The 27,990-nt window shown below is 41.6% G+C and overlaps 1 protein-coding gene across 2 annotated transcripts in view; it reads right to left on the bottom strand.

Moving 5' to 3' along the window:
* C5H12orf75 (chromosome 5 C12orf75 homolog) overlaps positions 1-27,990 on the bottom strand; it is a 44,895-nt gene that overhangs the window by 9,415 nt on the left and 7,490 nt on the right. For both annotated transcript variants that reach the window (XR_011566671.1, XM_070789652.1), the window contains exon 2: positions 19,312-19,336. Coding sequence is in view for 1 of the 2 variants with exons in the window: in XM_070789652.1 (XP_070645753.1) it covers positions 19,312-19,336 (25 nt within the window). In the remaining variant the exon portion in view is untranslated. The remainder of the gene's footprint in view (positions 1-19,311; positions 19,337-27,990) is intronic.

Genomic DNA, 27,990 nt, shown 5'->3' with positions numbered 1-27,990 from the left:
CCAACATTGAAACCCCACCCAGATATCTGACACCAAAACCACATTCCACATTCCAATTTACCACTCTGCCTCTCAAACAGGAAGATGTTAAAGTGAAAAACACTTCCTGCGACAAACCAACATGGTGGCTTCCCCTAGAGTGGGCGCTGCCTCCACACCACTCTTTACAAAAGCTGTGAGCCTCATCCCTGTCTCACAACCTGCTTGTGTAACTGCACCAGGTACTTTGCTCCTGCGATTCTACTATTTCCTTCAATCCTCATCACAATCCTGAAAAATGGGGATTTGTTGTTGTTGCTGTTGTTGTTTAGTCGATCAGTCGTTTTCAACTCTTTGCGACCCCATGGACAGTAGCCCACCAGGCTCCTCTGTCCATCAGATCTCCCAGGCAAGGATCCTAGAGTGGATTGCCATTTCCTTCTCCAGGGAATCTTCCCAACCCTAGGATCGAACCCGCCTCTCCTGCATTAGCAGGCAGATTCTTTACTAGTGAGCCACCCAGGAAGCCCAAAATGAGGATTAGTCACATTTAAAAATGAAAAACTGAGACTCTGAAAGGTGGTGTACTATATCCAAGGTTACATGGCCAAGTAATAGAGCCAGAATTCAAAACAAAGGTTGCTGTACAATAGAAATTAATACAACATGGTAAAGCAACTATGTTGTTTTATTGTTGTTGTTGTTGTTCAGTCACCCAGTCGTGTCTGACTCTTTGCAACCCCATGGACTGCAGCACGCCAGGCCTCCCTGTCCCTCACCATCTCCCAGAGTTTGCCCAAGTTCATGTCCATTGCTTCAGTGATGACATCTAGTCATCTCATCCTCTGACACCCTCTTCTCCCTCTGTCCTCAATTTTTCCCAGCATCAGAGACTTTTCCAAAGAGTCAGCTGTTTGCATCAGATGACCAAAATACTGGAATTTCAGCTTCAGCATCAATCCTTCCAACAAGTATTCAGGGTTGATTTCCCTTAAGATTAACTAGGTTGATGCTCCAATAAAAATCTGTATGTGTGTGTGTGATTTGTATGTGTGTGTGATTTCAGTTCCTGCTTCATAAACTGTGAGCCCATGCTAATTTGTATCAGAGAAACACCTCTATCTCCCAAGCCGGATCTCTCTGATTTTATCATCCCATTTATAAGAGGGAACCAAGGTGGCAGAAGGGTCTTAGTCAATGTTTCATTAGCATTAGACCTAAGCCTCTATGCTGTCAGGGGCAAGCAATCTTTTACAACTTGTTAAATGGCTACATAACTCATTTTATGAGTCATGTATTGAAGTTTTCTTGGTAGAAAACCTCTCCAGATCAGCAGTTACATTAGACTGTATTCATCTGAACAACCAGGTCCAAATCAAAGTTAAATCAAAAAATAGTGGCTGGTCTAAACCAAATCTCCTTGTGGACAGAGAGGGCCAAGCCACTCTGGCTGCCTGAGAGCCAAGTGCTGCCCTGTCCTGTTCGAGAGGACAGCAGCCTCTCAGCTATGGTGACGTGGTCCTGCCCTGCCTGCACTGGCTATAGCCTTCAGAAAAAGAAATGGTTCATCAAGCAGCAATAAACATTCCTGGTAAGAGGAAGATCTAGAGACATTAAGCATCTAAAAAGATACACCTTTGGTGTGAAGGTCAGCTTCTTTTGAAAGGGTCTTTCTTGTTGATGAAAAGTGGACATTATCTCACAGCAGTTCAAAACAACTGGGGTGATAAATTTATCTGACTGCTAAGCAACTTGGCAAGAAACTTTAGTCTTCAGAATTCTAACACCTGGGAAGATTGACAAGTTTGGGATAACGCCTTGGCTGTCCAAATACCTGGGTTGCCCCACCCATGCACCATCTTAAAGAATCATTGTACTTGTTTCCCCTCACTGAGTGTATTTTGAAAGATCCTGTTACCAACTGGCCTTAGTAACTCACTTACTGACAATTTTCCTAGACATACAAGTGCCGAAGACATACAAAGCCTCTGAAGCACGGGATGATTCCCACAGGGAATGTGTAGAATGTGAATCAAAGGCAAATAAACCTTATGTTTTGCTAACCTACAGCCCGTGCAGCCTCGTTGTAGGCACATGCAATGCAGATTTCTGTTCAGTTTCTAAAGTGATGAAAATACCCTGTGGTCGGGCCAGGGCACCACCCTACCACGGAGCCCTTGGAGGAGCCACTGATCTTCATGGAGGACTTGATCATTTTTCTTTCCTGGTCACTATAGCTTTAGTGCAAGGGCAGTGACTACTGTGCAGCTGTGATTGCTGATGCATCACAAGATCTGTTCCCAAAAGCAGGGAAGGAAGTGGGGAGGGAGAGCAGGACAGAAAGCCATGTAAACCCTGGCTTGGAGAGAAAGCAGCCACTGACAGAGCCTAGAAAGCCCTTGGTTGTGGCCATCATAGCTCTATTTTCTGCCAGCACTAAAGACAAAGAATGAGATGACTTCACCCTGGAGTCTTTCTTTAGAAAAGAGAAACTGAAGATTGAATTAGTCTATGCTGGGAACGGCAAAGTAAAAAGGAAGCCAATTCACAGTAGATGAGCCGGAAGAGGCCAAACCGCTCTGCCTGTCCTGACAACACTGCTCAGGAGTTCACTGGTCCAAATACCTCCACACATTCGGCCCATAATCCTGTTCCCTTAGACAAGGAGCAAGTGAACATACATCAACCAGCAGAAATCTCCTAGGGAGTAATGGAAATAAAAACAAAAATAAACAAGTGAGACCTAATTAAACTTAAAAGATTTTGCACAGCAAAGGAAACTACAAACAAGGTGAAAAGACAACCCTCAGAATGAGAGAAAATAATAGCAGAGGAAACAACCGACAAATAATTAATTTCCGAAATATACAAGGCAGCTCATACAACTCAATACCACAGAAACAAACAACCCAATCAAAAATTGGGGAAAAGACCTAAACAGACATTTCTCCAAAGAAGATATACAGATGGCTAACAAACACATGAAAAGATGCTCAACATTGCTCATTATTAGAGAAATGTAAATCAAAACTACAATGAGATACCACCTCACACCAGTCAGAATGGCCATCATTAAAAGGCTACACACAATTAATGCTGGAGAGGGTGTGGAGAAAAGGGAACACTCTTGCATTGCTGGTGGGAATGTAAATTGATACAGCCACTATGGAAGACTATTTGGAGATTCCTTAAAAAACTAGGAATTAATCCACCATATGACCCAGCAATCCCACTACTAGGCATATACCCTGAAGAAACCAAAATTGAAAAAGAAACATGTACCCCAGTGTTCACTGCAGCACTATTTACAATAGCCAGAACATGGAAGCAACCTAGATGTCCAGTAAGATGAATGGATAAAGAAGCTGTGGTACATATATTCAATGGAATATTACTCAGTCATAAAAAGGAATGCATGTGAGTCAGTTCTAATGAGGTGGACAAACCTAGAGCCTATTATACAGAGTGAAATAAGTCAGAAAGAGAAATATAAATATTGTATACTAATGCATATATACAGAATCTAGAAAGATGGCACTGATGATTTATCTGGAGGGCAGCAGTGGAGAAACAGACATGGAGAACAGACCTATGGATGTGGCGGGAGGGAAGGAGGGAGAAGGTGAGATGTACAGAGGGAGTAACATGAAAATTTACAATACCATATGTGAAATAGATAGCCAATGGGAATTTGCTATATATGACGCAGGGAACTCAAACAGGAGCTCTGTAACAATCTAGAAGGGTGGGATGGGAGGGAGACGGGAGGGAGCTTCGGGAGGGAGGGGACGTGGGTGTACTGTGAATCAGCTGATTCTTGTTGATGTCTGACAGAAAACAACAAAATTCTATAAAGCAAAATTATCCTTCAATTAAAAAATAATTAAAAAAAGAAAAAGAAACCTTCTAGGGCAGTAATCCACTTCTAAATAACAGTTCTGAAACAGTTCAGGAGTCAACACTCAGGTGCCTACAAGCAGAGACACTGAAGATGGGAAATGTGAATGAAGGCATTCAGGGACAAGAATTCCCCTGAATTTACCACAAATGGAGAAGAAACCTTGAGAATAAGGCTTCTACCAAGAGAACCAAAACACAGGGGTATAGGAGGTAAGGGACCACGTACCGTAAATCAAACTGCCTCGAAACAAAAACGGAAAGGTGACTCACCAATTTCCCTCCCTTTTCTCCTGCCCCAGCCCCAGTTTCACCACGATGGAGGCTGACGTCAATAAGGGGGAAGAAAACCTGCACAAATTATTAATACCAAGGGGTCGACAGCTGGAAACAACCATGTGGCCTATCCAGACAAAATCTGCTCCTGCAGGGAAGCTGTGTTGGACCCTCCCTCCCCACACTGCCATGTGGGGACAAGGACTCAAGCAACATCCTCCTTTGCCGCCTGGCTCCCCGTTAGGTTCCACCAAAGGGGACGCTCAAGAGACATAAAGTGCAGGAACAGGGGAAAGGACTGCCCTTTCCAGCTCTGCGTGCTGCTCCTGCCTGCAGTAGCCCGGAAGCTGGTTCATGGGACCAGCCTTGCTGACACTCTGTTTCTGGTCATCACAGCTCAAGTGGGCAGGCAATGGATACTATGTGGCCTCCAGCTGTGGTTCCTGCTGGATTACGAAATTCAGATGTGACACCAGCCTGGCAGTGCCCTCTCCCCAGAAGTGAGCATCCCAGCCCCAGAGAACCCCCTCCTCTTCCAGCTCTTGGATTCTGGAAACCCCAACCTTTTTTCCTTTGTCACTCCTTCCCTAGGAGTGGTAGCCACTTCCTGATATAATGTTCCCTATTATCTTAGTCTTCCTTTCTCACATCCTCAATCCTCCATGACCTGCTTAACCAATTCCTAATGGTAAATTCTCTCTGCTAACATAGCTAATGTGGTTTCCTTTACCCTAAGTGGACACTAACTGATATATTACTTGGTAGCAAGAGTGAGGTTAATCTTGCACCCCCTGGACTGTATGTGTCTCACTAAAGTATTTAAAGGATGTGTTATTTCCTGTTTATCAGGTCTAATCTCTATAACATCATCAATGTACTAGACCAGTATGATGTGCTATAAGGTGTCAATAACATCAAGATATTGCAGAATACAGAATGAGCGGCAAGACTACAATGGTATACTGTTGACCCTACCAGGTAAAAGCAAACTGCTTCTGTAATCCTTGCAAACTGGTTCAGAGATAACGCATTCGACAAACGTTGCATAACAGAAGCTAGGGTCTATGTTGATTGTTTTCAGTAAAGATACCGTATGTTGAACAGCAGCTGAAGTTGGAATGATCATTTCATTAAACTTAACAAGAATCCAAAGTCAGCCTTTAAAATAAATCTGCCTTCTGCACAGACCAAACAGACAAGTTAAAAGGAGATATGAGAAGTGTCTTCATGTTTTCCTTTTTCCACATCTTTGGTGGGGGCACTAATTCCTGCAACTCCAGGAATTCAATGTTCCTGTTTGTATATTATTCTGGTACAGAAGGGAAATCCAATGGGCTTCTACTTGACCTTTCCTACCATGACAGCCAATGTGGGAATTCTTTCAGTTTCCAAATACATCTACCCTGATTATGAACTCACAAACAAAGGAAATGACCAGAGCCTGGGATCTGCAGACTACTGGACTCACCACAGTTTTCAGGTTAGCCAAAATTCCACTGTTTCCCTGACCACTATAAGCCCACACATGGGCTGATGGCCCAGAATGGCATATTGCATCCGCAGGCATTAATATCAACCAGAGCCAGTGCCTAGAAATCTCTAGAAGGTCCAGGTACTTCCTTCTGTTCTGGGCACAGGTGCTCTAATGAATGAACACAACTCTGAGAAGATATAAAAGAATCTCTACCATGAATGTATGCAGCCATGTTTAAAATTCCCTCAAGGGAATGTGGCCTTAATCACTCTGAATCTGACTTGAGTCTGGAAACTGGGTTAAGAAGCCATGCCTTTCCATTGTGATGATCTCAGTTCAAGTTTCTGGCTCACACACCAGAAGTCTCCCTCTTACAAAATACATAAAGGCAGAAAAGGAACCTTGAGGCCATGTTTCTCATTTATCCCTAGGGAGAGTGTAATCAACTAGCTATTCTCAAAATTCCTTCCAAGATGAAACAATGTGCCTCTTCATCCTGCTGCCCATGTTGGTGAGTATGCCTATCTTGTCCTGGGTGATTGAGTTCTTGATTTTTTTTTCACTGGAGTATAGTAGCTTTGGGGCTTCCCAGGTGTCTCATGGGTAAAGAATCCACCTGCCAATGCAGGAGTCACAAGAGACGAGACGTGGGTTCGATCCCTGGGTTGGAAAGATCCCCTGGAAGAGGAAATGGCAACCCAATCCAGTATTCTTGCCTGGGAAATCCCATGGACAGAGAAGCCTGGTGGGCTACAAAAAGTCGGACACAACCGAGCAACTGAGTATGCATGCACACACAGTTGCTGTACAATGCTGTGCTAGTTTCTGCTGTACACCAATGTGAATCAGCTATAAGTATACATATATCCCCTCCCTGTTGATTGGGTGGTTGAGTTCCTGACCTCTGCTTCTCTGGGATCCCGTCCCCTTAAGGAAACAAAGTACCCATCTCAAGGGCAGCATCTTCCATTGTCACAGCCACGTTACAGAGAATGATCCCCCTGGATACTCCCTTCACTATGTGTTTCTCAATTTGCTCAGTGCCTGGGGAAGGGGCTCTCCTCTGTGGTGGGGAGCAGCTCACACTTGAAAAATCCACACCAGCATTCCGATCTCCTCAAACCTTTGGATTCCCTCCTCCCTATCACACCAGGCAAGTTCTCCCCTGGTGAGAGTGTAAACTCCTTCAGTTAAAGTTTATCAACCAAGTTGACTACACTGTTAAGAGTCCCAGCCATGAAACTGAATTATTAAATCTAGAATCTGTTAAATAATAAATTCAGTCTCCTTATACACTCCTTCCTCCTTGGTCTCACATCTTTAGAAGCCATTTCTACACATGTTCCCAAGGATTGTGGTAAAAGAAACTTTCAAAATCCTGCAATTACTTAGCAGTATAAGCTCTTTCCTCCCAGGCCAGACTTTGTGCTTGTCCGTGGGAGCACCCTGAGATCTGATCTACTTTTGGGTACAAAAACAGTAAGGGTTGGTTGCAGCAGGTCCGAGTAAGAAAACCACCCCCTAACAAGGCAACCACCCAGGCGAGGGGACCCAACTCCATGCCTCCTACCCAGCTGGTCTACCCCATTCCAAAGGCCCTGCTAGGAAAACAGTTTCTGGCTGGCAAAGATTGGGAGAGCAAGTCAATTCTTCGTTAGCTCCACCTCAATTCTAATGTACGCCAGTCTACTGCTCGAGAGAGAGGAAATGGGAAATAGAAGAGGCTACAACAGCTGTCTCTAATCTAACCAGGTGCCCACAGACTTCTCCCGGAAATGTGGAACTGAATCTAAAACAGCTAACAGAAAGCCCTGCCAACTAACACAGTTCTAATGCCTTAATATCATGACAAAGGCAGCACGTTGAGAAAGTCACACCACCACCCCTCTGCCCCCCTGATTTCTGACCTCCACAACTAAGTGAAGAAGAGGCGGGAGTATGGAGAAGCAGGTGGCTGGCATTTTTATTCAGTGGTGTAGGCAACCACATATTTGAATAATTTTAAGGGTCTGGAAAGGCCATGATTTAAATATAGTTTGATTTTACCTGGTGGCAAAAGTTACAAATTCAAATTCTCTATTATTGGTCAGGTGTGCCTCAGTGTCAATGACAGGAAAGGCATGTGAGAAAGGGGGCCAGGCCCCAAGGAAGGGGCTGGAACTAAGAGCTGGGGCTGCACTGTCCATTTTACGGTCGTGCCCAGGATGCATAGTAGAAGAAGACATACTTCCTGGGTCCAAAGAGTTAAAGAACAAAATAGTACTAAAGGACTTGGATTAATTGTAGCAAGTAGTTTCCTCCATTTTCAAATCCCCATGAGCTAATACTCTACAGAGTAAACTTATGTGATAAACTTGCTTTTTCCAGAAGCATGACTAAAAGCCTATTGGTATATTGCTTTCTCTAGTTTCAAGACAGTGTCTTATTTCTGAGCATATACGGTACTTGAAGTGGGCTGCCCTAGTAGCTCAGATGGTAAAGAATCTGCCAGTAATGCAGGATACCTGGGTTCGATCCCTGGGTTGGGAAGATCCCCTGGAGAAGGGAATGGCTACTCACTCCAGTAATCTTGCCTGGCGAATCCCATGGACAGAGCCTTGATGGGCTACAGTCCATGGAGTGGCAAAGAGTTGGACATGATGGAGCGACTAACTAACACACACACCCAGCATTTGAAAATTTGTGGAAAGTGACATCATATTTGAGAAAAAAATGTAACAGCATCATATTACTTAAACAAAAGGTCACATCCCATCGTAAGGGGGAAAAAAACTTTTAACTGCACACGCAAAAAAACACACTTCCTAAGAACCATGGAACACATATTAATAATTTTGGACTAGGTTTATAAAAATACACTGGACATTTAATTACCATTGGGTATCTTTTTGTTAGCAAAGACTTAGCTTCTTTTATCAAAGGACAGGTGTTCCAGGAGAAAGAAAAGGTTAAAGCCACCCACTGAGTTTTACCATAAGCTCCTACAGTAAGGTCACCCGCTCCCAAGCTCTGACTCAGATTCTCAGCCACTGCATCAATAAAAATGTTTGGAGAGTCAAGCATGATTGAGGGTAGACCACTAGTCTATTATCTCCCCCACTTTGGGGACTGCTGAAAAGCTAAATTAGCAGTTGATAGTTTAAAAATGACACATCCTTGCAGAGTGGTATAGTGTTTAGTGATTTCTGTCTCACCAAAGTTGCCCCGATTTGAGGCCATGTGAGAAAAAGAAAAAAAAAGAAAAAGCAACCGTTAGTTTCAAAACTACTTTCTTATATCTAAGTTTCCACCAAATACTTCTAGCCCACTTCCGGTGAAACCAGCATGGTTCTTTCCTAACCCTTCTCAGATTGACTGTCTATACTGATTCAGATTTGCTCGTCAATGCACACCTGTCTGCTTCCTATTAGCTTTGCACACCTTCTCGAAATGAACCAGAGACACTGACTTTCTCTCTAATTATAAATAAGCTCGGACTGCTTTTAAGTCAAGGTTCCAGAAGGTGAGCTGCCTTCCAACCAGCTCCATGTCTGTGGTTGCTCTTTGGCGCTGGCTGGTTTTCCTCTGCCTGTTCTTTCTTCATTAATGTATTTTGTGCATTGTTGTTTAGTCACTAAGCATGTCTGACTATTTGCGACCCCATGGACTGTAGCCCACCAGGCTCCTCTGTCCATGGGATTTCTCAGGCAAGAATACTGGAGTGGGTTGCCATTCCCTCCCGCAGGGGCATCTTCCCCACATCCCCACCCAGGGATGTTCGAACCTGCATCTTTTGCATTGACAGGCAGATTCTTTACCACTGAGCCACCAGGGAAGCCCATTTTGTGCATATACCTATATAAAACTAAATAGCCACACCAAATACCTAAACCCTTTCATCAGTTTATACCACTATGTGAAGTCGCTCAGTCGTGTATGACGCTTTTCGACCCCATGAACTGTAGCCTGCCAGACTCCTCCATCTATGGGATATTCCAGGCAGGAATACTGGAGTGGGTTGCCATTTCCTTCTCCAGGAGACTGAACCCAAGTCACCCACATTGCAGCCAGACTCTTTACTATCTGAGCCACCAGAGAAGCCCCTTATTATTCCACTACGATGTCCATTTATCAACGATCACGTAGAGACCTTATTCTGAATTACTACAGCAAATACAAACCACTACTTTTTTCCTTTCTCAGTAGCGCTTGGTAATAAAAATATTTTCGTCACTATATTTGCTTAGTTTCTGGGTTACATAAAATAGCTGTCCTCAGGGACCAACAGAAGGGTTTCAGAGGTAAAATAATGAACCCACAGCATGGATACATTAGGTGCATTCGCCAGAACAAACACAGATGATAAATATCAGACAGCTGCCAGCCACTCCAATTAATATCTCCTCAAGCATGGTGGCTACAGTTGCCTTAAAATTCATAAAGTTCTTATTTCCCGAGCCTTCCAGAACAACATAGTTCCGTGGCAAAGAAATTATTTATTTTTCATTTATTTTGTCTAGAAAAGTGTTCTAAATGTAGCATTATTCTTATTAACGATGATCTAAGAAGTAGAAAACAGTCTGCAGTCTTTTCTTTTCCCCTATTTGCAGTGTAACAAAAGAGGCCAAGCTTGCTGTGATTTGTAAACAGTACAATTTCAATATGAACCTCCGGGGGATCATTTGTGTAGCTCCAATGATCTAGTTTTAGCAACCATTCATGATCGACTTTGGAAGAAGCTTATTAATTGACAGTGTTTCCTTCTACCCACTCTACAGTCCTCCAAATAAAGTGCAATCATTCAATTTTCTCTGTAAGAGGTTTTTACGATGACTCCTGCTTTTCAGGGAAATTCAAATCAATTCCACCAAGCATTCAGTTACAAATGATTTTGGACAGAATTAACGTTTTATCACTGACTGTTTGGGCCTATGTGTAATATCATTCATGTCTTCACAATCTCGAAACGCCTTGGGACAGTAGTTAGCTTTCCGTCTCTTTCCTCGGTCAGACCTCTTAGCCAATGTTGGTCCCTTTCTTTCTTCCAGAATGTATATTACCGGAGAACTTGAGTAACATTTGCTCTTTGTATAGGGTTTAATGGGTCAAGAATTAAATTGCAATTTCCCTTACCCCTCTCCTGCTCTCCTTCTAAGAAGCACATGCTGCTGCTAAGTCACTTCAGTCGTGTCCGACTCTGTGCGACCCCATAGACAGCAGCCCACCAGGCTCCCCCGTCCCTGGGATTCTCCAGGCAAGAACACTGGAGTGGGTTGCCATTTCCTTCTCCAATGCCTGAAAGTGAAAAGTGAAAGTGAAGTCGCTCATAGTGTTGGATTATTTCAATACTGGCTGTAGAAGTATCCTTTGCTACAAGGCAGGCAGGAATGTTCTCTCCTCCTTAAGGAACCTTGCTTTCCCCTGATGTATCACTTTTCTCAAAACCTAAGGAATAAGTAGCTAGTTTTCCCTTGTCCCAGTGTCTCCAAACAGGAGATGGAGCCAGAATACTTCCAACCTCTCCAAAGCACTCTTTCAGCTGAGGTCAATTTTATTTTCACTCCAAAATTCTCCTCTTTGGCATCAGAACCTTGCCATAACAGACCCCGGATGCACTGAAGATTTTGGCCCTGACTCAAAGGTTTTCTTTCTCACCATCATTATCTTGGACAATTTTAAATCCCATGAAAACCATTCAGTCGACCTCTTGCTTCACATTTTGCTAACTTCCTCTATCCCAGCAATTTTTACTGCTCTTCTAATAACTTACTCCCATGGGTGCTCCATGGAGCTTAGTTCCGGCAACTATTTCACCTCTCATATTTTAGAGTAGACAATTCCACTCCCTAGGGGGGAAAACAATCTTCCTTTGATCTCCCATCCCTAGCGCCCAACCCCAAAGAAGCCTCCAGTCCACACACCTCTCGGCTCTACCCTTTTATCAGCCACTTAGTGCTTCCCCTCCCCCCCTCTCCAGCAAGTGCCTTGTAGTCAAACATTTCAGCAATACTTGCTGGTCACCAATCCCTCTCTATCCCTGAATGAACACGCCCAATTGTTTCTCTGCCTGTTCCTATTCCACAGCGTCCCACGGAGGAAAATCTAATCATGTGTTGATGGACAAACAATGGGAATGTGAGATTTCTAACCACAGCGAGGCCCTTGATGCACTGGGTCTTCTCCCATCAGTGATTCATGACAGTTCAGTTCAGTTCAGCTCAATCGCTCAGTTGTGTCCAACCCTTTGTGACCCCATGAATCGCAGCACGCCAGGCCTCCCTGTCCATCATCAACTCCCGGAGTTCACCCAGACTCACGTCCATCGAGTCAGTGATGCCATCCAGCCATCTCATCCTCTGTCGTCCCCTTCTCCTCCTGCCCCCAATCCCTCCCAGCATCAGAGTTTTTTCCAATGAGTCAACTCTTCACATGAGGTGGCCAAAGTACTGGAGTTTCAGCTTTAGCATCAGTCCTTCCAAAGAACGCCCAGGGCTGATCTCCTTCAGAATGGACTGGTTGGATCTCCTTGCAGTCCAAGGGACTCTCAAGAGTCTTTTCCAACACCACAATTCAAAAGCATCAATTCTTCGGCACTTGGCTTTCTTGACAGAGGCACTGGCCAAATCTTTTCAACAACCCTTAAACCACCTAGTAATTCTAGCTACAATTTATGAGGGAGGGACAACACATAATACCAAGTATTATGCTAGGATACTAAATATACTGTATCAATAACCATCATAACCCTTAAGAGGTTGCTTAACTTCTCTGTCTCCCATCTCCCCATTTGTAAAATGAAAAAGAACTACTGTCTTCATCACACTGTTGGGGGTAGTGAGTGAGATGATATACTTCAAGTACTGGAATTCACTCTATGGTATGCAGTTCTCAATAAAGATAAGCTATTAAAGTTGAGAATGATGATGATAATGATGAAGATGGCTACCCTGAACAGTTAATATCATCCCAGTGTTATGATGGCACTGGTGGTCAGGAATCCACCTGCCAATGCAGGATACACAGTTTCAATCCCTGGGAGAAGGAAATGACAACCCGCTCCAGTATTCTTGCCTGGAAAATTCCATGGATAGAGGAGCCAGTCAATGGGGTCACCAAGAGTCAGACACACCTGAGCACGCATGCACAGTTAAGGGTGGAAAGAAGTTTAAACTCAGGTCTCTCTGCTTCCAAAATGCAGGTTTTTTCAATGCTAAATACTTTCCTACCCCCAGAAAATGGGTAAAATTTTTGAGTAGTAAGCTACCTTCCCGGAGAAGGCAATGGCAACCCACTCCAGTACTCTAGAAAATCCCATGGACGGAGGAGCTTGGTAGGCTGCAGTCCATGGGGTCTTGAAGAGTCCGACATGACTGAGCGACTTCATTTTCACTTTTCATGCATTGGAGAAGGAAACAGCAACCCACTCCAGTGTTCTTGCCTGGAGAATCCCAGGGACGGCGGAGACTGGTGGGCTGCCATCTATGGGGTTGCACAGAGTCGGACATGACTGAAGCGACTTAGCAGCAGCAGCAGCAAGCTACCTCACCCTCATTAAACAGCCTTGCATGCCCCTTCACAGAGGAGAAACAAAGTTATCAGATACACTCAGATCTTTAATTAGAAGAAGGCTCAGCTGACACAGATATATTAGACATGGGAAATTTAAAAAGGATTCCAAGGAAACTCAAGACTGGAGATATGTAATTTCAGCTTTTTAAAAAGACTGAGGTTTGATGTGTTTTATGGTAACTCATTCCAAGATATTTTTCTCTATAGCTGTTACCTTCCATAACAATAAAACTGCTTTGTCAAGAAAAATCTTAATGAAATATCACTTTACAAGTTTTAAGTGAAAGAAGTATTTGAATAACCTTGTTTAAATTGAGTGGCTATGATCTTTTATTTTCAACAGCAAACATTAAATTTGATTCAACTTGTTTAATACTGTTTCTTATTCAAAATATATTTGTAAAACACACACACACACTGAAAAGTAAATCAAGGGGTGGGCTGAATTGAGAGACTGGAATCGACTTATATACACTAATAAAATAGATAACTACCAAGAACCTATTATATAGCACAGGGAACTCGACTCGGTGTGCTGTGGTGACTTAAATGGGAAGGAAATCCTAAAAAGAGGGATATATGTATGCATATGGCTGATTCATTTTGCTATATAGCAGAAATTGACAGAGCAGTATAAAGCAACTATACTCCAATAAAAATTAAATCAAAAGATTATTTTGAAATAATATAAAAGTTGATCTACATGAAGAACCTGCTTTTTTTCTGCCTGCCCCATTATAATTCTCTCCCATTTTGGTAACAGCATCCCAATTTTTCTTTGGTGTGGGAACCACTGTTCTCCCACTATTTAAGGTTAGGTGAGGCTAACGACACTGATTGGCTCCAGCAGTTGGCACATGACCAAGGCCTGGCCAATGAGAAACCATGTCCTCGTGGCCCACTGACTGGTTCAGAGAGGGGCACCTGATCCCATGTCTTGGCCAGGGAGAGCCTAGCGCTATGACTTGATCAATCTTCAGGGAAAGAGAAGCTCTTTTTTCATGGGAATTAAGCCAATGAGATAAAAACTGGCCATCTCCATCACCACTGAAGAAAAGCTGCCTCAGAATGGAGCCAAACACAGGAAAGCAAAGATGAAAGAGTTTCTTCCTGTCATTTGATCACCTGGATCCAGCTGTGACTATGGCTGAACCCCTGGAGCTTTTCCGTTACACATGCCAATAAATTCCTTTATGTTTGTTTGTTTAGGCCAGTTTAAGCTGGGCTTCTGCCATTTCCAACCAAAAATATCCCAACACAACCTATCTGTGCCAAATAGCTAAGATAAATTCCCTGAAATAAAAGCATGGTTGACTTTCAGGTTTGTGAAAACAGTCAAATGTCATCAAGTTGAATTCACTTCTATTTCGTTCTGCATGTGAGGGTTCTGTGGTTTAATTTTGATGAGAGGGAGTGAGAAAAACAAAAGTCTCACTCCCTGATATACATGTAGGTCTGTCCTATGATGATTAAATTTCTATATATCTTTACTCATACTTTCTTCCTTATCTCAAGCTGGTAAGGTGAACCTTCTATGTTTTTAATCTTTCTTGCATGTTCTAGAATCTACATCCATCAATTATTCTCTCCTTCACACAGATAACCCCTCCCCAAACCACCCTCAGCTTTTCTTGCTCTACTGGTTCCTATACTCTCACCTATCGGTGTACCTTCTGTCTCCTCTGTAAAAATAAATAGAGAATGAAAACCAAACTTCAATATATAAAATCACCCATACACATAATCAGGCAGAAAGAATCACAAAGAAATGGAAGAAAATAATGTAAAATATTAATGCTGATTGTCTATTGTCTCTCATGGTAGAATAACAGCTGATTTTTTTCTTTTTTTAAAATGCTTTTCTGTGGTTTACAAATTTCCTTAGTATTTATTTTATAACAGAAATGTATTTCTTAAAATACATTTCCTCTTCAAGCTACCACATTTTTCCATCCCTTACTGTCTAATATTGTAAAACAAAAGACCAGGCATCACTTCCTCACTCCTAGTTCACGGCCACACTGACTCTACTGGTATTCACTCCACTCAACTGAAACCATATCCCCCAGTGACTAGTGTGGCCATCATGTCGCATTCAATGGTTTCTCTTCTCCCTTTAGCTCATGTGACCTCTTTGGGTCATCAGCCATCCCTTCCCCTGGCTCGAGTTTGAAACCACAGAGCTATCGTTTCACCTCAGGTTTTCCTTTCCTTTCCTTCCCTATTCAGTCGTTCAACAGGTCTTATCAATGACATTTCCAGGTGCGCCCTGAATGCATCATCGCCTTAGCTCCTTGCCCGTGTCCTGTCTGCTGTCTGCCCCTCTCGTGGCCTCAGCCCCACTACTGCTCTGTGCCTCCACCCCTCCCCCATCTCACACAGCCCACTGCCCTGGGAGTCATCGCCCTAAAGCCCAAGCACAGTCATGGAAGACCCCACCTTAAAATTCTGAATGGCTCTTGAATGCATATAAAAATCAAGTACCATGACCAGGCTGCCACCAAAGGCCCTTCACGAGCTGGTTCCGGCCCATCAGCCTCATCTTCCACATGTTGGAGCCTGTGCCACAGGCTCCGGGAACACTGGCTGACTTTCCAGAAGAGCATGAGGCTCTCTGGTACCTAAGGGCCTCTTATCGTGTTCTCTCCCCTGCCCTGCCACTCTTCCCCTCCCCACACAAACTCCTGTTCACCCTTCAAGACCCAGACTAGCATTAAATTTTGACTATTTTAATAATTAGCACTTATAATACTGTAGTTTGGTCCCCAGTAGATACTGACCTGCTCTAGGGCAAAAACATCATTTTATTTATTATATCCTGGTTTCTTGCCTATAGAAAGCAGGCAAATAATAGTAAAAGGGAGATACTGTAAAAATCCCAAACCGTCCCTAGAACACTGATTTTTATTATATATTAAAGGAGTAATTATAATGATTCTGACTTATAAAAACAATCACAACCCCCCTCAAAAGACTTTTATGTGGTCTATATAATATGCTGTGTGTCCTATTTGAAGTGCTGTACTCTCAGCATCCGTGACGTGAGTCTGGCCACTTCTTTTAATTTGAGATCAGTCTCTTTAGATGACAAACAAAAACAAAAAATTTAAATCTTCATAATAAAAGTTTAAATTGTCTTAATTTCTTGGTTTCCTCCTTCATTCATGACACCTTCTAATATTACAGTCAAGATTTATATATCTACAGCTTCTGCTTTAAAAAAAGTGGTTTGAGTATACCTTTTGTGCAAGGAAAAAAATACTATACTTTTCTTTAACTTTTTCCAATTAAATCTACCAATTTACTTTTGAAGGGCTCTGGTGGCTCAGAGGTTAAAGCATCTCCCTGCAATGCAGGAGACCTAGGTTCGATCCCTGGGTCAGGAAGATCCCCTGGAGAAGGAAATGGCAACCCACTCCAGTATTCTTGCCTGGAGAATCCCATGGATGGAGGAGCCTGGTGGGCTACAGTCCACGAGGTTGCAAAGAGTCAGACACGACTGAGTGACTTCACTTTCTTTATTGAATAAAATTATATCTTTTTAGTTACAGAACTTATAAGGTACACAAAGTCACAGGACATTTAAATCTAGTGAATTCAAGATTTTAAAAAGTAGTTAAGGGACTTTCCTAGTGGCTCAGTGGTAAAGAATCTGTCTGCCAATGCAGGAAACACGGGTTTGATCTCTGATTTGGGAAGATCCCACATGCCACAGGACAACTAAGCCCATGGACCACAACTATTCAGCCTGTGCTCCAGAGCCTGGGAGCTGCAACTACTAAAGCCCACAGGCCCCAGAGCCTATACTCTGCAACAAGAGAAGCCACACAGTGAGAAGCCCATGCACCTCGACTAGAGAGTAGGCCCCGCTTGCCACATCTAAAGAAAAGCTGGAGCATCAACAAAGACCTGGCACAGTCAAAAATAAAAAATAAACAATTTAAAAGTAGCTATAGTTAAATGGCATCTCATGTCCTGGAGAAGGTAATATTGACAAAAACATCCAAAAAGCCATCACTAAATCTTCTTAGAAATTTCCATACCTTTAAAAGAAAGAAGTCATGCAACCAATCTGTCCTTAAAGAAGAATTATGAGATTCATCTGTTACACACTAGCTATGTCCCCAGCATGATACTATGAACTAGAGGGGACTTTTCTCAATTCCCAATGGAAGAAAGTCCAAACTGCTGTAAGAGTTCAAAAGAGGGAGATACCACAACTAACAGAGATCAGGGATATTCTTCTCATAAAGGGTAAGATATAAGCCAAGAAGAATAGACAGAATTTTTACAGACAGAATTCACCATTCCAGGCAGAGGGAACAGCAAAAAAAAAATTAAGGAGGCAAGACAGAAATCAGGAAGTCAGTGTAAGACCCTGAGAGTGGTCTCAGAGCACCCAGTTCCCCACTGGGCCCTTGATCTTGTCACTCCCTGACTGCAGGACTTCCTTCTCCTAAAGGCTGAAATCTAAAGGGCCTTTTCCTTTTTGCAAAGGATTCTGGACTCAATCCCATGGGCAATGGAGACTAATCTAAAATTGGGAGCAGAGATCCTGAAAGGACAGGGGATTAACCTGGCAACAATGTACAGAAAAGAAAGGGAGAGACTGAAGGAGAGATGGAGACACTGCCATACCAGGAATACATAAGGATGCTGAACGCACTCTTGCTCGATGCTTTGGTAATAAACTCAACCACTGCAACCAGGAGACTGAAGTGTTCTACACTGCTTCCTTTGTACCTCAAGTTCCATACAAAAAGCTTATTTAATCCCCCCAAAACTTTATAGCCCTAATCTAATCTTCTCTGGATTCCTTTTTATATATATATATATATATATATATATATATATATATATATATATAAATGCCTGACTCTGCTTGTGACAAAAGCTTTCAAGTCCCACTGATCCTTTTGCCCCACAACTGTGCAAGCCTAAAGAAAACCTGTGAACTCCTCCATGTATGCCAACAGGGAGGAGACAGCCAGGCACTCCTCTGCCCACCACCCCGATCCACCCCCAGCACCACTCATAATAAGAAACAAAGCCACTTACCCCCTCCTTCATGCAAACTGAATGGACCAGTTTAGGAGACCACTTTGTGCTCTCTAGAAAGCCTCATTATGTGAGTAACACATCTTCTCCTGCCCTCTTGGTCTGTGTGTGTGGCACCATCAGTCTTGACCTCCAAACCGATTGCAGTGGCTTGGACAGAGGCTGGTCCCACAATCCATGGAGTGACTACAAACACTCCTTTTTCTATTTTTGTCCTTGGGGGCTCTTCATCCCTACCTTCTCCCTTCCCTACACCACCCTCACTACCCAGCTCCCTAAATGACACTTTTTTTTTCAGAATATTTGCATTTTATTTATCTCTTTTTTAACTGAAGTATAGTTGATTTACAATGTTGTGTTAGTTTCTAATGTAATACAGCAAAGAGATTCAGTTATATGTATATATTCAGTCATATACATATATTCTTTTTCATATTCTTTTCTATTATGGTTTATTACAGAATATTGAATATAGTTCCCAGTGCCACAAACACTCTTAAATAGTGAACTACTGCAATGTCCTGTCTATACCTAGATTCAAGGTAGGAAGAAGCAAAGAAGATGCATGATGGAAACCCTCAAACGGTCCTGTGGTCTAAAATTCAACTCAATACTGATTGCCTCAAATGGACATATACATTCACTCAAACGTCTATTTATCACTTCAAAGCAATTCAGTGTGTCTTTAGTAAATGCTTGGCTCGCACCCCTCCCAAAGGGCTAAACTCTAAGATGTTGCATAGTCATAGAAGCTAGGTGCTTAATTCTGCTGTAATCACAGGCTTGCAATTAGAAGAAATCTCTACACAGCTAGGATGGAAACACAATTAAACATTTCCTTTTCATAAAGTTCTGGGTTAAAGTGCTAGGGCAACTGAAAGGCTAAAATAAAAAGCCACAAATAATCCCTTTATTCAAATAGCACTTTAGTTACAAATCAAATGAAAGCCTTGATTTGTGTTCAGTACAGAAAGTACTTCCATGTCTTTTCAGCCAAGCCTGCATATCTAAAGGTCATAATCATGAAAACAGTGTCTTCCTCAGAAACAGTTTAGAAAATCATAATATTAAGTACTTACACATCTTTAGCTGCTCCTGCAGGGCCTGGAAGAAAAAAAAAAGATATTTTCTTGTTATCTTGATAACACTGGTACAAAAATCTTAAGCCCAGTATCCAACTAAAATAACTTTTTCAAGAGATGAGTTGAGAATATGATTTTTTGAAAGATCATCTCACAAAAGAAGAAAAAGGAGAGCAGAAAAATCATAAAAAGCCAAATCTTAGGTTTAGAATTTATTCTGTCCATTTTTAACAATTCCTATAAATTATAACAGATTATTCCCTGGTGGCTCAGAGGTTAAAGTGTCTGCCTGCAATGCAGGAGACTGGGTTCAATCCCTGGGTCAGGAAGATCCCCTGGAGAAGGAAATGGCAACCCACTCCAGTGTTCTTGCCTGGAGAATCCCAGGGACAGAGGAGCCTGGCAGGCTACAGTCCATGGGGTCGCAAAGAGTTGGACACGACTGAGTGACTTCATTTATCTTATCTTTATAAATTATAAAGTCCTGATTCTGAAAGGAATTTTATAAGATGCCCCAACCTAATCTGCTAATTTTACAGATACAGTAACAAATTTGAGAAGTATTTTCTTTTCTAAGCCACATGACTTCTAAGCTGGTACCTACATGGAACTATCATGTTACACTATGCACTAATCAAAAAGTTAAGCAAAGTCATCACATGACAAAATGGAGACGACATCCTAAATGAATTGGGAAGTCTCGAAGATGCCAGCCCAGCTCCAAAAGGATTAACATTCATTTCCAACTCTTGTCCTATTTGCTATTGAACCCTCTCATTTTTGCTTCCCATCCACATGTCAAAAACCCAGTCCTCTCACTTATCACAGATTCTCCGCCCACAACACAGTTCCATCTGCACTTCTGCCCCCTAATATCCTTACCTAAACAAACAGAACTTAGTTCCAACTTTAAAAGCTACATGGAATTCAGTATCATTTAACCTCTTATAAGTTCACTTCCCTCATGTCAAATGAGGAAAATAAAAACATCTGTCTCAAAAGTTACCATGAAGTTCTTTAAAATCTATATATCTATATCAAAATACCAATGACATTTTTCAAGAAAATAAAACAAATAATACTAAAATGTCTATGGAACCACAGCAGACCCTGAATTGCTAAAGCATCTTCTCAAGAACAAATCTGGAGGCATCATGCTCTTGATTTCAAACTACATGACAAAGCTATAGTAATCAAAACAGTATGTTATTGGCAAAAAAAACAGACACACAGATCAATGGAGCAGAATAGAGAACCCAGAAGGAAACCCATGCATACATGCTCAATTAATTTACAACAAATGAGGCAAGAAGATGCAACGTGGAAAGCATAGTCTTTTCAATAAACTGTCCTGGGAAAACTGGACAGTCGTATGCAAAAAAATGAAACTAAACAACTATCTTACATTGTACACAAAAATTAACTCAAAATGAATTAAAGCCTTATATATAAGACCTGATACCATAAAACTCCTAGAGGAAAACATAGGCAGTAAGTTACTTGACACTGATCTTAGAAATTAATGTTTGGATCTGATTCCAAGAGCAAAGGCAAGAAAAGCAAAAATAAACAAGTGGGGCTGCATCAAATCTTTTAAATTCCTGCACAGCAAAGGAAACCATCAACAAAATCAAAGGACAACCTACTGAACGGAAGAAAACACTTCTAAATTGCATATCTGATACAAGAGGTTAATATTATAAATATATAAAGAACTCATAAAACTCAATAGCAAGAGAGAAAGAGAGGTTGAGAGAGAGAAAAACCAGCTTGATTTTTAAATGGGTAAATAATCTGAATAGACATTTTTCCAAAGATGACATACAGATAGCCAATCGGTACATGAAAACATGCTCAACAAGTCTAATCATCAGAGAAATGCAAATCAAAAACCACAAGATATCACCTCATACCTGTGAGAATGCTTACTTTCAAAAAAGACAACAAATAACAAGTGTTGGCAAGTGATGTGGAAACAGGAGGATACCAGTGCACGCTCTTGGTGGGAATGTAAATCAGTGCAGCCACTACAGAAAACAGTACAGAAGTTCCTCAGAAAAATTGAAAATAGAATTATCATGCTGCTGCTGCTAAGTCGCTTCAGTTGTGTCCGACTCTGTGCGACCCCATAGACGGCAGCCCACCAGGCTCCCCCGTCCCTGGGATTCTCCAGGCAAGAACACTGGAGTGGGTTGCCATTTCCGTCTCCAATGCATGAAAGGGAAAAGGGAAAGTGAAGTCGCTCGGTCATGGCCGACTCTTCGTGACCCCATGGACTGCAGCCTACCAGGCTCCTCCGTCCATGGGATTTTTCAGGCAAGAGTACTAGAGTGGGTTGCCATTGCCTTCTCCAGAGGATCTTCCCAAACCAGGGATTGAACCTGGATCTCCTGCACTGCATCACTGTTATTAGCAGTCACATTTTCCTTAGTATCTCAATTTTCCTATCTATGAAGTGGGAGTTAACTCCTGTACAAGTCACAGAGGTATGAAAATAAAGGAAAACATGCTACAAAATAAAAACAAGTCTGCAGGAAAAGTTATTGCCAAAATTGTAAGAACTTTATCCGAGAGATATTAATCTAGGACGTATAATACTGCAAATTCAAAGAAAAGAATAAAGATAATCAAGACTATGTGTCAGGCTTCCCTGATGGCTCAGTGGTAAAGACTCTGCTTGCCAGTACAGTAGACATGAGTTCAATCCCTGACCTGGGAAGATCCCACATGCCGTGGAGCAACTGAGCCAGTGCACCACAACTACTGAGGCTGTGCTCCAGAGCCCTGGAGCCACAACTACCAAAACCCGGCTGCCCTAGAGCCCTTGCTCCCCAAGAAGAGAAGACCCTGCAATGAGAAGCCTGTGCACCACACTATAGAGAAGCCCCTGCTTACCACAACTAGAGAAAAAGCCCAAGCAGCAATGAAGACCCAGCACAGCCAAAAAATAAATACAATTATTTTAAAATGAATTTTAAAAAGACTATGTCTCAAATAAATTCTTTAAAGGTTTTGACCAAACCTGAACTTTGTAACAAACTTAAGACTCTTTACTCAGGGGAGAGTAATATTTCTGTTTCACAACTCTCACTAAGATTATATAAATAAAAATGGCTTTGGAATCTGAGATCATAAAACCAAAAAAAAAAAAAAAATCCTAAAATTTAAAAAAATCTTAAACATAATAACAGTGGAGAGTTCAACAGGAAAAAATAAACAAAAGATTTAGTGCCACCAAAAACCCATAAAAATGGACATTTTATTTCAGAATCAAAACAAGCATGAGAATCTGGGAGAAAGTCTAAAAAGAAAATAAATATCCTCGTTTTCTTAGTTTCATTTTCATGGAAAAAGATGGGGAATGATTGGGGGTTGCAGTGCTCAGGGGAGGAGAGAGCAGAAGGCATCAGAACAGATTCTGGGACGTCATACAGAAAGAAGACGGCGGTCATGATGTGAGGGCCACGAGCGCTGAGCCGTTAGAGATGAAGGGGAGGGCAGAGAGGACAGAAGCCACCTCACTGCATCTGACGGACAGCATCAGGGTGGTAGGGAAACAACAGCATGGAACTGGAAGGCAGAAGAGCCAGGTAAAATTCCTGCTCCAGTATTTTATTTGACAGTCTCTAGATCCCTCTGCTTCAGCTTCTAATCCTGGGCTGACAAAGGCACCGGAAAAGACAAACCACAATAAGTGTGTGAGTGAAATTCATTTCAAAACAGTCACATGTTGTCTCCTCAGCACCTGTTTTCATCAGTCACCAGAAACCCTGCATCCACTTCACCTTGACTCCGGCGTCCCCACGGCCTCTTTCCTGCTGGGTTCACCATCTAACTTCCCAGCAGGCCCAAGGCAGATGCCAGGTGTTACCTTCCAGAAGGAAATCAGCAGGCCATTTCTTATGTTCACAAATGTACCTCTCTTAAAGGGCACCATCTATTTAACAACTGCAGTGGTGCGGAGGCCAAGAAGTCAGAAACACTGACTTGATGTATAGACATCAAGCCTATAGATATGATTATAATGTACATGCATCTTTCTAAAAGGGAAGAAAGCATACATCTTCACAGGAGCAAGGGATTAATGATAAGCTTATAACCAGTGCAGGTAGAACATGACTCCCTGACATACAACTTCTCAGAGAAAAAGAAAAAGAAAATCTGTAATTGTTGAAACTCCCAGCAAAAATATCAGAATTTCTAGGTATATAAAATATGAAATGTCTTTGTTTTGCAGAAGTATAAAATCATAAAATTACTAGAAAGAGAAGAAAAATTCTGGTTACCCTCAGTGCAACATTTTAATCATATTTCATCTAGACATTGATTAACCAGATTAACCAGTTAACTCTCCATCAGTTAACCAGATGGAGAGTTCTTCTCTAGATATTTTATGCAAAAGATACTTTGACTAGAACAATTCAAATAGTGGCAAAATCCCATTTGCTTTAAGTTGTGTTTATGATTCATGAGATTCATCATTTATTAAACAAATATTTATAGTGGTATAGCTACTTCTTTCAAGACCCCTGGGGTAAAACATTTTTCCCTGTTAGTACCACTTCATTTCCTGCCAAAATTCCTCTCTACTGTTATGGTACCTTAACACAAGGGAAGGCAGGTAACCATGTTTCTTGTGGGATAGAAGCACCACAAAATCTACAGACCTAAATTAGAATTTTTGTGAGTCAAAAGATTTAATGACTATTTTCCAAAATTGTATTATTGATCATTATAATTTTAAATATCTTCCTAAAAAATGGAAGTGGGAGGGGAAGGTCTGCTCTCAGAAAAGTATCACATTCAGTTCCAGTGACAAACACTTCCTTCTGAATACAACTGTTTCTTTAACACTTAGAAGATTGTTGTTCACAATATTGCCTCATTTCACCATGATTGTGTATACATATATATTTTTTTGGTGGGAAGCGCCTGCACTGTGAGGCATGCAGGATTCCCCAGCCAAGGATTGACACCCCTACACCCCCTGCGGTGCAAGCGTGCACTCAACCACCAGACTGCCACCAAAGTCTATACCTTTTACTTTCGTCAAAAGATTTTAAAATTGTATTCATGAGTCCCAAAGTCAAGAGTCTCAGTCATTTAAAAATGCACAGCAAATGCAATTTATTAAGCATTAAAAAAAATTAATCTGATATTGACGAATCACAGAAAGATATTTGGTCTTCATTCCCTCTTCCTGGCACAGAGCTTCTAAAATCCTTGGAACTTCCTGAGAGATAAGGGTGATAGGAGCCTGTTTCTTCCAATGAGGTGACTCTTGGCAGGACCCCAGGTAGCTTCAGGATGGGAGCTCCCAGAAAACCCAAGGCTTGATTAGAAGCTTGGAACTTTCAACCCCACTCCCTGTCCTCTTGGAAAAAGAGAGGGGCTGGAGATCAAGTTAATCGCCAATGGCCAATGATTTGATCAATCAGACCTATGTAATGAAACCTCCATAAAAACCACTAAAAGGACAGGGTTCAGAAAGTTTCTGAGTTGAACATCCATGTACCAGGAGGGGGTTTACCCCAATTCTATGGGGACAGAGACCCCTATGCCCGAGACTCTTAACATGACCTCTGTACCTCTCCATCTGGCTGTTCATTTGTGTCCTTTATATAAACTAGTACGTTTAATCCAGTAAGCAAAGTACCTTCCTGAGTCATACTAGCAAACTGTCAGGTCTGAGGAGGGGGGTTGTGAGAACCCCCAAATTTGCTGTCAAGTCAGACAGCAGTGCAAGTAAGCTGGGGACCCAATACTTGATACTGATGTCTGAAGTGAGACGATCTCAGGCGACTCAGCCCTCAAACCTACGGTGATAGACACTAACTCCACATATGAGCATCAGAATTGAACTGGATGGTGTCAGAGAACTGGAGAGGCAGATGGCATCTGGGAAGGAAAAACCTCTCAGATAACCTTCACATTTTATAGAAATTGGGCACCCCCATAAATAACTGAGGCTCTGAACAGCTTTGAAATGCTGTATGAATCACACCAAGACTGAACGGTGCTGTATCTGCTTCAGCAAATGATTATTCACACTGCAGGTATTGTTTGTAAACTCTTCATTTTCTGATTTTCTGATTATATCCCATTCCAGGAACAATTACAAAAATGTCTTCTGTGTTAGTTCCGCATGAATGCTGTAACAAATCACCACAAGCTAAATGCCTTAAGACAACAGAGATACGTGCTCTCGGAGTTCTGGAGGCCAGAAGTACATCATCAAGGTGTCAGGAGGTCCCAACACCCTGCAGAGGTTGCGGGAAGAACACGGTCCAGGCCTCTTAGCATCACGGGACAGTGGGTCTTCCTTGGCACTCTGTGGCTGGTGGCCAGATAGTGCTTTCTCTGTTCTACCCCGTCCTCACATCACCTCCTCTCCATATCTGTCTTCTCCTTGTCTAGCTCTTCCAAAGACACTTCATCATCTAGGATTTAGAGCCTATCCAGATAACCTAAGATGGTGTCCTCATCTCAAAATCCTTAATTATACTGGCAAAGACTCTTTTTCCAAACAAGACAATATTCACACATTCCAAATTAGGATGAGAACGTATCTTTTTTAGAGGTCACCATTCAACCCAATACACTTCTCATTCCTGTGCTCCTCCACCTCTCCAAAAGCAGAAATTCCCTTTTGAAAAAAAATACATAGCAAAATTAATATTGAGGAAAAATTAAATTTAATATGACATGTCACATATTCTGCAAACACAGACAAAATTTTACTCCTAGTGCATGATAAAGCCAGCAGTTCAGTGATATTAAGCAGATATTTGTAACATCTTGGTTCCTATAGACAGATGTTTATTGGCAATCTAATAAGTCTTATAACTTTAAAAGATTGCCCTGTACTGCCCAGTACATTTTCAATATGGTTCAGAGTCATATATTTATTTTTATGAATTTCCTTACCCATGCCAAATTTTAACAAAAAGAAAATATTTACCTCTTTTAAAAGAAAGGTCACATACATATGTACATTTGAAAAAACACTATTAATGCCTTTTTCATCCCTGTTCTCTATGCACTTCATAGCGCTGAAGTAACATACTGGAACTGTTCACAAACAAATGAATCGCTAAATTACATAGTAAATCGTATCTCTTTGTTCAGACTGAGTAGTGATAACTTAAACACATACACCAGAAAATAAAATTATGCACATGAAGAATTTCTAAAAGGCACTGAAGATGCACAAATCACTCTTCTTTTAATCAGAAATATAAATGATTATGGCTCTTATGGGAAATAATAAAAATATGCAGGAATGTTTTACTCTTTATTTGTTTTATGAAAGAAAAACGTCTCTCTGAGAATTGTATAAACATAACTGTAGAAAAAAAAACAAAGCTCCCTCTAATTTTGACAGCTTGCTATGTCTCCTCTGACCCATAATAGTTCTAAAACTATGTCATCAGCTCAATTGGCCAAAAGAAGTAGAACAACAGCTCTTTAGTTCATCTACAGCAATGTCTATTTTTCAATAAGCCAATAAGAGACACAGAATCGTAAGTCATTTCTTCAATAGTGGAGAAAAAATTTCAGATCAGTGTATTCTAAAAAGGTAAATTTTTTAAAGTATAGTTGACTTACGATGTTACGTTAATTTCAGGTACAACATAAGATTCAAGATTTTTATAGATTATGCACCAAAGTTATTAAAACATTATTGACTATTTTCCTTGTGCTGACTTACATCCATAAGACTTACTTATTGTATAATTGGTAGCTTATACCTCTTAATAATGGAGCTTTCCCTGTGGCTCAGCGATAAAGAATCTGCCTGCAATGCAAAAGCCGTAGGAGACACCAGTTCGATCCTTGGGTCAGGAAGATCCCCTGGAGGAGAACATGGCAACCCATTCCAGTATTCTTGCCTGGAGAATTCCAGGGACAGAAGAGCCTGGCAGGCTATAGTCCATAGGGTCGCAAAGAGCTGGACATGACTGAAGCGACTTGGCACACACACACCTCTTAATACCTTCACCTATTTCACCCATAAGCCCTCCTCACTACCTGGCAACCACTAGTTTGCTCTCTGTACCTGTGAGTCTGTTTTTGTTTCATTATAGTGATTTATTTGTGTCATTTTTTAGATTCCACATATAAGTGAAAACACACAGTATTTGTCTTTTTCTGTCTGACTTATTTCACTTAGCTTAATATCCTCTAGGTCCAACCCATGTTGTTGCAAATAAAATCATGTTAATGAATGTGGATGTTCTTAAGAGAAAACCTCTTTGCTTACAGGTTGCCCTTGCCGAATACTATGCTTTCAGTAGATAAAAATTAATAAACACAGCTGTATAAGTACAGACATAGGGCAACGCATTGACATTTAGCTGCTGTAATTTAAGCTATGTCTCTATTGAGCTGTAAGTGGCTCATGGCAGAGTTGAATAACTCTCTTGGGTCACCTTCATGAACCAGTCACATGGTTGCAACATCGATCCTGTGGGGCTAGAACAAGTGAACCTTCTAATCCTTTCGTGCCAGAGATAATTGTCTGCACAGAGGTGTTTTCACAAATCTTGTCATTCACATCACGTCAAATGCAGTCCATCCAAGAGGATAATGGGTCACCTGCATCCTCCAACCTTCCCTTTAGAGGGAGTAGCAGCTCCTTCCAGTCTCCTGCTGCTGTGCTAAGTCGCTTCAGTT

Source organism: Bos indicus, chromosome 5, assembly GCF_029378745.1.
Source record: "Bos indicus isolate NIAB-ARS_2022 breed Sahiwal x Tharparkar chromosome 5, NIAB-ARS_B.indTharparkar_mat_pri_1.0, whole genome shotgun sequence".
NCBI classification, from domain to species: Eukaryota; Metazoa; Chordata; class Mammalia; order Artiodactyla; family Bovidae; genus Bos; species Bos indicus.
Note: the sequence above shows the minus strand (reverse complement) of the source record. Positions and strands in the feature narration are given on the sequence as shown.